This window comes from Dermatophagoides farinae, chromosome 4, assembly GCF_024713945.1.
Source record: "Dermatophagoides farinae isolate YC_2012a chromosome 4, ASM2471394v1, whole genome shotgun sequence".
NCBI classification, from domain to species: Eukaryota; Metazoa; Arthropoda; class Arachnida; order Sarcoptiformes; family Pyroglyphidae; genus Dermatophagoides; species Dermatophagoides farinae.
Genome location: NC_134680.1, coordinates 1,651,157 through 1,662,748, shown reverse-complemented (window position 1 = coordinate 1,662,748; position 11,592 = coordinate 1,651,157). Strand labels below are relative to the sequence as shown.

General features: G+C 29.5%; 1 protein-coding gene across 4 annotated transcripts in view; it reads right to left on the bottom strand.

The window, feature by feature from the left end:
• Positions 1–428: 428 nt before the first annotated feature.
• Positions 429–11,592, bottom strand: part of LOC124490709 (protein sax-3) — a 38,567-nt gene continuing 27,403 nt past the window's right edge. The window contains exons 1-10 of one of the 4 annotated variants that reach the window (XM_075730763.1): positions 10,162–10,337; positions 9,156–9,324; positions 8,910–9,088; positions 5,107–5,382; positions 4,903–5,041; positions 4,734–4,794; positions 4,566–4,632; positions 3,602–4,087; positions 1,167–3,532; positions 429–1,098 (exon numbers count right to left, since the gene is read on the bottom strand). In XM_075730763.1, the coding sequence (XP_075586878.1) occupies positions 751–1,098; positions 1,167–3,532; positions 3,602–4,087; positions 4,566–4,632; positions 4,734–4,794; positions 4,903–5,041; positions 5,107–5,382; positions 8,910–9,009 (3,843 nt within the window). In that variant the 5' untranslated portion in view covers positions 9,010–9,088; positions 9,156–9,324; positions 10,162–10,337 and the 3' untranslated portion in view covers positions 429–750. Of the gene's footprint in view, positions 1,099–1,166; positions 3,533–3,601; positions 4,088–4,565; positions 4,633–4,733; positions 4,795–4,902; positions 5,042–5,106; positions 5,383–5,790; positions 6,368–8,909; positions 9,089–9,155; positions 9,325–9,746; positions 9,786–10,161; positions 10,338–11,592 lie in introns of those variants that run through there. The other 3 variants (XM_075730764.1, XM_047053256.2, XM_075730765.1) reach the window with 3 other exon arrangements.

Sequence of the window (11,592 nt, the reverse complement as noted above, 5' to 3'; positions counted from 1 at the left end):
CAATGTTTTCTTTTTTTTTTTTTTTGGAAAGAAAAAGTAAGATAAGATGAGATGAACGATCGTTCTCGGAACCTTATCATTATTTCTTATTTGCTTTTGACTTGAATTTGACTTTGCCTTTGTCTTTTGACATTGATGTTGTGTAGGAAGCGGGCAAGTTTTCGATGCAGAATAATAAATCCCTGGGATTTTGTGTGTGAGTGTGTGTGTGTGTATGCGTGCAACGCCCTGGCCCCTTTAAATCAAAATACTTATCGGCTTTACACGATTATTATGATGATACGTGATTATTTGATTCAATGATGATGTTGAAGAAAGTTTTTGAAAAAGTTGCTTTATGCAATAATGAAAAAAAATGTTAAACATTCAAAGAATTCAAAGAAAATTCCGACCAAGTAAAATTCCAACAAAAATTTTAGCGCCATCTGTTGATTAGAATAAAAAAACTTGAAAATTTATTCCAAAATTAATTGTAAAGAATTTTTTGTTTTTTATTAACATTTTTGGTCATCAACAACAACAAACAGAGCAGAATTTACAAGAAAAATTTGTTGTGACAACTGTACGTACATTTAATGTGTTTGGTTTGGTTCAGATCAATTGAATTGTGACATAGACAATAACTAGCAAAAAAGAAAGAGAAAAATTCATTTAACAAAAAAAAAGAAGAAAAAACAAAAAAAAATATTACAAACAGAGAAAGAGAATGTGATCGAGAAAATGGGTTATTATTTCATGTGTATATGTGTTTCAAGACAATTCTTGATAGGTAGATTCACTATCACAGATATCTATTATGTTTTTCGAATCAGCTCTTCGTGATAGATATATACTGCCAGCGTGGTTCATATCATTCAATGATGTTTGCTGTTGTTTAATTGTACGGCTTTCATATTGAGTATTCGGATTCATCATCATCATCACTCCCATTGGTTGTTGTTGATTATTTGTCATCAATGGATTCTGTATAAGATGTGTACGATTTTTACTAAATGCTTTGATATCGAATTCAAATTGATTTTTCAATGGTGTCTTAGGTGATTGTATCGTATTATTATCATTTGTTGATGTTAACGCAAATGATGATGATGGTTTTGTCTGTGTTGAATAAAAAGAAGAAAACAATTAATGACAAATAATTTAAATCAAGTCCAGTTGTTAATTACCTTTAGATTATTATTATCATTTTGTAAGAAATTATTATTCGAACCATTTTTAATATTATCAAAATGATAATGAGACTGTTGTTGCAGTTGCTGCTGTTGTTGTTTATTAATTCTTGATAATGAACCATATTTAACTTGATTTGCCATTAATTTTGATGATGGAATTTGTGTTACATTTCCAGTGGTGGCAATACCCGCCGCATCAGCACCAATATTAACACCTGATGAACAATATGCAGCTGAATCAGCATAATGATAATGATTAATATCATTATCACCATAATCCATATGATTATGATGATGATTAAGATGATGGCCACTACTAATTAATGGTTCAGTTACATTGATATTTTTACCACCACTACCGATACCATTAATAATATCATTGATAAATAGATTCTTTTTACCATAACGATTATCAATAACTGATGATGAATTACTATTATTATTATTGCTGTTAAGCATCAATGTTCCACGATCTAATGTTGCCGTAAAATTTAATGGTTTCATATGATTATCATTCTTATTAACATTTAACAATTGTGTACGCCATTGCATTGGTTGATGATTATTGCTGTTATTATTATTTGTCTGGCTATTATTCAATCGATATGAATTGTTGTTCAACGTATTATTATTATTATTATTGATTACAATACTTGAACTAGCATATGCAATAGGACCATCATCATTGTCACGTGCTGTTATAGTTGTCGCTGTTGATGGATATGGTTCATAGGTAGTTGATTCATAATTATTTTCACCTTGTTGTGATACATAATCATAATCAGCATAATCAGCTGCTTGATCATCGGTTGTGACCGTTGAATAACCATTATTATCGGTTGTTATTAATGTTGGTGATAATTTTATCATTGTTCCTAATGAATGTTGTTGCTGTTGTTGTTGTTTGGTAATATTATCATTTTGTTGCCATCCTTTTGGAAAATCGAATGGTCGTGAACAGAATAAATCATTGGGTTGTGTGGATTTTAATTCACGATTAATCATTGAATTTTCATTATTCTTTCGTATGATTGCCGAACGTTTTTTAAATAATAAAAATCCTAATAATAATACGATTAAGCTAAGGATAATCAACGATATAATCAGGACACATATCCAAACATTCGATGAATCCAATATTCCGGTTTGATTATGTTCATTCATATAGATTACATCGTCATTTGACATCATTAATGGATCCATGATGAATGTTAATGGTGCTGATGGTACACCAACACCTACACTAGTGAATGCAGTGATCTGTATAACATATTCTGTTTCCGATGTAAGATTTCTCAATAGATATGATGTTGTGTTAGCATTGACAGTTAGATTAATATTATATGCCGTATATGCTCCATGTACAAATATTATATAACCTAATAAAAGGCCATTCATTTCTTCCATTGGTGGTGGTTGCCATGTAATCAATGCTGAATCCGAACTAATTGGTCGTGCTTTAATCATTGTTGGTGATGCCGATGGAACACCTTCCAATGTACGTACAATACGACTATTACTTGGTCTTCCATCAATTGATTTATAAAACGGAACAAGGAAAAATTCAAATGCTGTATATTTAGGTAGATTATTGATTATGTATGTTGTTGCACCACCATTATAAACTGTATGCATTTGATATTTATTTTCCGAATAATTTTCACGTAAATCACCACCACCATTGTGATTGTTGTTATATTCTTGATTGGGATCAATCTTACGATAACGGATGTAGAAACCTTCAATATAATCATGATTACTGCCACCATGTACATTCCAAAATAATTTTACAGCTGAAGAACTAATTGTTCGTACATCTTTCAATTCGATTATAGTGTTTTCTAATTTTTTCCGTATATCATTCATATCCAACATTCGTGTTGCCATCATATGATTGGCAGCAGCAGCATTAGCAGCAGCTATCGGTCCTAATGTTCGTGCTTCATATGAAATTGGACTTGGTGGTCCAATACCATGACCATTTTCTGAACGAACAAGAAAATAATAACGTGATCCACTTTTAAGTCCGTTTATAGTGAAACGATCCGAAATTATTCCTTTAGCTGCTTTAATCCATTCATTATGATAATCGGGACTAAAATATTCAATGATTACACCTTTGAAGGGCGATGTACCATCACGACCGGTACGTATCCATGATATTGTTACAGAAGTTTCCGTTACATTCATTATGTTTGGACGACTTGGTGCATCTGGAAATGTTGCCGGATCAGGCATACGATGAAACATTGTATTCGTACTATGTGGTGATACAACCGTTAATCGAGCCGACCACGATGCTTCACCATTCTCTGAATAGGCAAGACATTTATATTCACCAGAATCTGATAATTGTAAATCTGAAAAACAAAAGAAAAACGTTTAGATTTAAATTTAAAAAATGATTAAAAATTTAAAAACATTATTACCATCAATTTGTAATGTACCAGTATCTAGTATATTAAATCTTGCAACAGTATTCACTGGAACTGGTGAATTATTAAAAAACCATTTCAATGATGGTTGTGGTGCACCGGTTACATCACAAGGTAATATTGCTGTCGTATGTTCGGGTAATGTTTGATCGGCTGGTCCAAGTACAATAATAGGTGGCGGTAAATCAGCTGAAGAACTGATATTTAGATAAGCTTTTGTTCGTGCTGAACTAACAACCGATAATGCTGAGCATACATAATAGCCTTTGTCTTCTTTTTTTACTGGCGATATGATTAACGATCCTTCTGGTGTAACCATAAAACGTTCATATTTATTATCCGGAAACATTAGAAATTGATTTCCTTCTTTGTTCCAGAAAACTGATGGTCTCGGATTACCATTAGCAACACAATCAAATCTAGCCATTGAATTCATTGTTACACGAACATCTTTTGGTTCAATTAAAAATGTTGGTTTTGCTATTTATACAAAAAAAAAAAAAAAAGAAAACGGAATTATCAACTGTGAAGAAAAATCACAAATTTCAATCATTTAAATCATTTTTCTGTCATTTCAGCACCGGAAAATATTCAACATTCGTTTATCATAATCATCACCATCTGTGGCGTGCCTATTGTCAATCTATTTTACGTCGTTTAGTTATGCTCTTTCTCTGTCTATATCGCTCAAAACTTATGGATTTGTGAACGAAATAATAAGAAAAAATCAGACAACTGATACACACACCTTTTTTCCATATATAATAATAATATAATATTCCTAATCAAAAAAAGATAACCGAACAAAAAAAAAGTCTTATCAAAACAAAAAATGTCAAAAAATATTGCCTGGTACCATCATCATCATCATCATCATCATCATCACCATCAACCCGAAACCAAAAAAATCAGTTCCTTATCTGTTTCACAAACACACATAAAAACATATTATACTTACAATGTACGATTAATGTCGCTGAATGTGATATTCGATCAACGAGATTTTCCGCTTGACAAATGTAAAGCTATGATAGAACAAAAGATATTAACCCGAACGATGAAAGAAAAAAAAACGAATATAGATTATTCAAATTTTTTTTTTGTGAAAAAAAATTTTTATACATACGCCTTCATCTTCTTCGGTAACATTAAAGATTCTCAATGAATTATCTTCGGTTATCGAAGCTCTATTCAACAATACATGATGGATGAATAAATGGATGATAAGATTTAAAAAAAAACGATACATGATTAATTATAATTGATTTTTCTTTATCGTTTTTTTTTGTCTTTACCTTTGTGAGGATATTTGACCACCTTCACGACGCCAACTAACATTAGGAACTGGATCACCACCAACTTTACAATGAATTTCGGCAATTTCATTTGCTAATGCTGTCATATCTTCCGGTTTTATAATGAAATGTGGTTTCACTATGATGATGAATATTAAAATGGATCAATCGAATATTGTCATAACAAACGAAAAAAAAAAATACCTCGAACATTAAGTTGAGCTTGTGGTGATTCTCTTGAGCCGGCCATATTCTGAGCAATACATTGATAACGGCCATTATCTTCAGGTTGTACATTATTAATCTGAAGATTTGTACCAGATAAACGATAACGACCATTCATTGGTAATAAATGATCATCTTTACGCCATTTAACCGTCGGTTCAGGATAACCACGTGGTGGTGAACATTCCATCATGGCCATTTCACCAACCGTTGCGAATACATTTTTCGGTAATGTACGAAAATCATCTCGTATTGCTATATATGAAATGGGGGGAAGAAAAAATGATAATTAATCAACAACAACAAAAATTAAAATAAAAAAAAACCCAAAATTTAAATAATTAATTCATTTATTCATAAAAATCAATCTATTTATCAAATATATGGAAATTTGATCATAGTGTAAAATGTGAAAAAAAAAATTTTGTCTTCTTAGAAATTGATGGTGTTAAAGAGCATAAACCATTTTATTATATATTGAGATGAAAGGCTTAAATTTCTTATGCCGCAAAAATAAAGGACACACACACACACACACATTGGATATCAATTTATTCAACTGACAAATAAGGCGGATAGTATGTACACCTTTGTTAAAATTGATGGAATTTTGCTGTGTTTATAGATCGCGGATAAAAAGCAAAAATGAATGAAAAATAATACATCACAGTTAACGATCTTCGCAACCAAAAGAATCTTTAGCTTTTTTTCGAAATTCTTCGTAGTTTCAAGTTCCATCATCATCATCAAGGAACACTGCTAACCAAGAATAAATCTAAGAAGAATAGTGAAAAAAAATCAATGAACAGGCAATATGTTTTTCTTCATTCTTTTTTTTCAGGGCGAGCAACTAAATTACACTCTTGAGATGTTTGAAAGAATCGATTATTTATCGTTATATATATTAAAACGAATGAAGAAGATACGAAAACTTAGTTTTTTTTTGGAAAAAAACAACAACAACAACAACATCTTTTTTTAGCCCAATGATGATGATGATGATGATGATGGTAATGTTACTGTTGTTGTTTTTTTTTTTCGTTTGTCATTTTTCTTTCACAAGAACATTTGAAGAAACAATGGGACGATCGTAGAATCCGAAATGGCATCGTTTTTTTTTTCTTTTTCTTCATAGCTAATAATAATAATAACATATATACCACACACACAGACAGATAAACGTGTATAGAACATATCATCTGAATGGACAGCAATAATGTTGCCTGATTCCAGTGTATTTTCGTAAACTTTTTTTTTCTTCTGTCTTAGAAACCAAATTTTTTTTTCATATTCAGAGTTCAATAGAATTTTTGTCGTCATTATTCTATAGGTTGTTGAAAGATAAATCACTCGATGGTGATTTGTTCTTTTTTTTCCACAAATACAATTACACATTACCGTTTTGGTTATGATGATCAAGTTTCTTTGGTAAAACTTTATTTTTTTTTCAAATAATTTTCCTATTTTAAATTTAAAAAAAAAGTTCATACATAGGGCGGTAATTATTATAACAAAAAAAAAAACTTTGTGATCCACACACACACACACACACATAACTTAAAGTTAATGGTAAATGGATGAAACTGTGTGTGTGTTTGTTGCTTGAATGACCAAATTTGTAAGAAAAGAAAAATGTCTACTTGTGACACCTAATTGTTCATCATGATGATGATGATCATCATCATCATCTTTGTTCAAATTACAACTAGATCAACTTTTGAATGAAATGGTATGTCTTTCGTTCTTTTTTTTAAGAAAAAAAAAATTCAAGTTTTTTTTTTATACCTGCCCATTAATATACACAAAGCGGCGTGTTAATAATAATAATGATCATGATGATGATGAACTTATACTCCAACACAATATAAGAGAAACTAAAAACTTTTCTAAAGAAAAAAAAAAATCCGTAGGCTGTCATAATTATAACATATATATATATATATACATGTTTACTGGGGTGACTGAACACACACACATACATTCATTCGATTCATTCATCAAATTTATTATCCGAAAACAGTGTACGACAAATTAGTCGTATATGATAGAAAGAAAAAAAATGGATGAATGATGTCCAAACACATCATCATCATCATCATCAAAATCGTATTTGGTAATAACACCAATAACACAATGTCCAATGGTATAATATCGAAAATTCATCCATTAGAATAATTAAAATAACAAAACAAAACGAAACAAAAAAAAAGAAGAATTGTTTGTACAATTCGTATCATTATCAAGAACATGGATAATTCTTTTATTTTTTTTTTTTTTGTTTCACCAAGCCATTTATCATCAATTTAGACAAGTTTATAACAATAAACAAACAATACACATAAATAGGGAGGATCATAGTATGTTTTTTTTTATATATTTTGATTTATATATTCCCTATATGCAATCGATACGAATGAAGAAAAAGGGGAGAGAGAAAGAAAAAAAAGGAATTGATTAAATTACATTACAACAACAACAACAACAACAACACTATGAAAATGATAATTAACCTTGTAAAATTTTCAGACATTATTTTATGTTATATCAAAAAAAAATGTAATCATCAATGATGTGCAATCACCATCATTATCATTATTATCATCATCATCATCATCAACATTTGAATGACGAAAGGGAGAAGAGAAAATCGATTTCGACAAAAAAAAAACAACAAAAAAAGCTATAGCCAGAAAAGGTTATGATGCAATGGTTTTCTATGGTGATTTAAACGCAGTAAAGAAACTCTCTCTCTCTCTCTCTCTCTGTTGCTTCATTCGTTAGCAATCATCATCATTATCATTAGACATTGAATTCTTATTCTCATTAGTGATGATGATGATGATGAGACGAATTTTGTTCAACAACAACGAAAACTAAATAATGTAAAGATACCTGGTGGTAATCATCATCATAATCAAAATCAAAAACAAAAACAAAAAACGAGAACATTGAAGGATAAAAATGTATCTCAATATTCTGGTCGATGGAAATATTCATTATTATGAATAACAACAACAACAACAACAATGCGATTTTTTTTTTGTTTTCGTTAATAATCAAAATATATATACAAAGAAAAAAATTACATGCATCGTTTACCATTCTAATCTCTATATAATGATAGCTAACTTTTTTTTTCATTACCGGTAACTTTTTCCATTTTTTTCACTTCCTTTATTGTTATCTAGTTTTGTTTTTGTTTTTCAGTCCATCATCATCATCATCATCATCATCCTCATTACATATACCCATCGAATGAACAACAACAACAACATGTCATTATTACAAAGATTTTCTGAATTGTCTCCCTTGTTGTATGGACAACAACAACAACAACAACAGTAGAAAAATAAAAACAAAGATCATATCATCCAAAAAGGAATGAATGACAAAAGAAAAGAAAGATATCAACTCTATGTATAGAATGGAAAAATCTTAAGAAATAGAATGATGATGATGATGATGATGGAAAAAAGCTAAACTTTTTTTTTCATCGTTCCTCTTATCTTAATGATGATATACCTAAACAATCACAACAACAAGAACAACAATCGGAAAAAGTTTTTTTTTCATTTTATGAACACGGAAAGAATGAAAAAAAAAGACAATAGAAACCAAAGAACCAAAGAGTAATTATCATATGAATAATAAAAATGATAAAACAAAACATGATTCAGTATAAAAAAAAATCAAGTAGTGGATCAATTGGATTGATTGAATTTGAATAAAAATCTAATATATATCGGATATAGAGAATGGAATGAAACATAAAATATACTTACTTGCAATCTCAATACTAGCATTATGGCTACGTGCTTTACCATGTATATTACGTGCCAAACAATAATAAATGCCTGTATCTCGTTCTTTACGATGATTCATTACTTTTAATATGAATAGATCACCATTATTTAGGTAGATATGATTTGAAGATTTTTTCACCAATTCATTATCTCGATACCTGAATATTAAAAACAAAATGGGAAAAAAAATTTTAGAAAAAATCAAAATTTCTCATCATGTAATACCAATCAATAACCGGTTCAGGATCACCATCTGCTTTACATGATAATGTGACCGGTTCATGTTTTTTAACAACAGCACTGTTTGGATGTTCTTTAATTCTTGGTGGTCTTGGTAATGATCCAACCGTTTGGCCATTATTATTATGAACATTATGCTGATGATGATGATTATCTATTGTTTTAAATGGAAATAAACAAAACAAAAAAAAACAATTTTTTAGAAAAAATCAATTAATAATCAAAAACAAAAGAAAAAAAAATTCATTAAGAAATTCAAAAACAAATGATGAATTATGATTAGTCTCTCGTTCTTTGACGTATCAATTCAACAAAAAAAAAAATATAATTAACATTCTTGTCATATATGGATTCAGGAATTATTATGATTTTTATTAGGAAAAAAAAGTTAATGTTTTTTTCCGAGATGACCAGAATAAAATGATGACAATTTCATGATGATGGCGATGGCTAGCATTTATTAATTAACCACAAACACAATTCAACCATTCTTTATGGAATTTTTCATTTTTTTCCCATTGCAGAATTTCATAAAGAATAACAAAAAAAAAAAAAAAAAATGGTCATCAGACATACAAAAGTCATTTAAATTTAAATCCAAGTTGAACAAGTCATTAAAAAAAACTGAATATGAAAAAAAAAATTCTTTGATGACAACAAAAAATAACAAGAACAATGGACATTTTTTTTTAAATGACAGTTTTGGGAATTATGAATGACCATTCATAATAATGAAAATGATGATGATGATATGTACATGGACACACACATACACAAAAGAGAAAGGTAATTATGGTAATTATATTGTTGTTGTTGTTGTCGTTATTATCGTTATCATTTTCTTCCATAATCATTCATTGTTGAAATGACATTCGAATTTTCTAATGATTCTCTTGTTATTACCCCACCCCTATCACCAGCAGCAGCAGCAGCAATATTCTGAAAAAAAACCACAAGTCATTTTCAATTCTAAATCTAAAAAAAAATCTACCTTTAGATCATAATAATAATTAATCATTTTACAATAAATCTCTTGTTTTGGTTGTTGTCTAACCACCCAAAAAAAAACCGAAAAAAATTGGAGTTATGATGATGACGATGTGGATTAATAATTATCGCAAAAACATTTACTCATTCACATTATTATTGAACAATATACAAATGAAACATGACATGACATATGTGAATGATACATTTTTTTATGGCTATTTTTAGATTTATAAAATTGCAAAATTGAAAACTATGAAGAACAAAAAGTTCTTCAAATTAATGAATGAATGAATGAATGAAGAAGATTGATGAATTGAACATTTTCAAGTTTCTGCTTATTGTTTCAAAAAGAATCCAATGATCTTTGTGTGATCCAAACGATTATTCGAATGGTGTTATAATTGAAAGTGCAAATGTGTGTATGTGTGTGTGTGTGTCTTTGCTGCAAATTAGCTTGATGATAAATTATCAAATGTTTTTTTTTTTTTTTGCTCTAGTCGACAACGGTAATTCCATTTCGAAACAACAATATGAGAATGGAGAATAGATTCAATCCAGATAGATATATTTATAAATTGATTCCAGAAAAACACACACACACACACACACATTTTCTAGGCAGTGGATTTTTCATTTCGGTTGAATGGCTAAATTTAGTTACAAAAAAAAGCAAACATACAAATACACAGCATAGAATATACACATAGACATTGACAACAACAACAACAACAACAACAGGAACAAAGATTCAATGTTTTCAATATGTGTGTGTGTGTGTGTTCGATCATTTGGTTGATGATGATGATGATGATCGAATCGAAATTCATTCGTTCAATTTGTAAATAGCAATTGAACCAAAGAATGAATGTGTTTTTTGAAGAAGAAGAAGAAGAATAAGAAGAAGATGAGAAAATCGAAAGAAATAGAAAGTATCAATCTTGGTTCCTATCCAATAATAGAACAGAAAACATGTGAACGAGAAAATGATAATTAATGATAAACACGATCATTGTTGACGTATTATTATAGCATGTGCATCTTCTAACAACATATAGTGAAAAATATTGCCTGAACCAGAAAAAAAATTGTTTGCTTCCATTTGAAATTTTTGATTCAAAAAATATATTCTTTTTATATGCGAGCACACACACACACACACACACAATCAATATGTCAATTTTCGATTTTTCAATCTGATTTGATTTGATTGGATCCCTACAATATGTATGTGTGTGTGTGTGTGTGTGTGTGTGTGTGTGTGTGCAGGTATAAAGACCATAGAATGATTTTTCCTTCGATACAATCAATAATCAATAACAATCAATGGTATGTGGACAACAACAACAACAACAAAAAGTTTCTGATCAATGTTTATTCATTTTTTTAAGATCCAATTTTTATTACAAGTCTGGTTATTTATTTGGTCACAAAA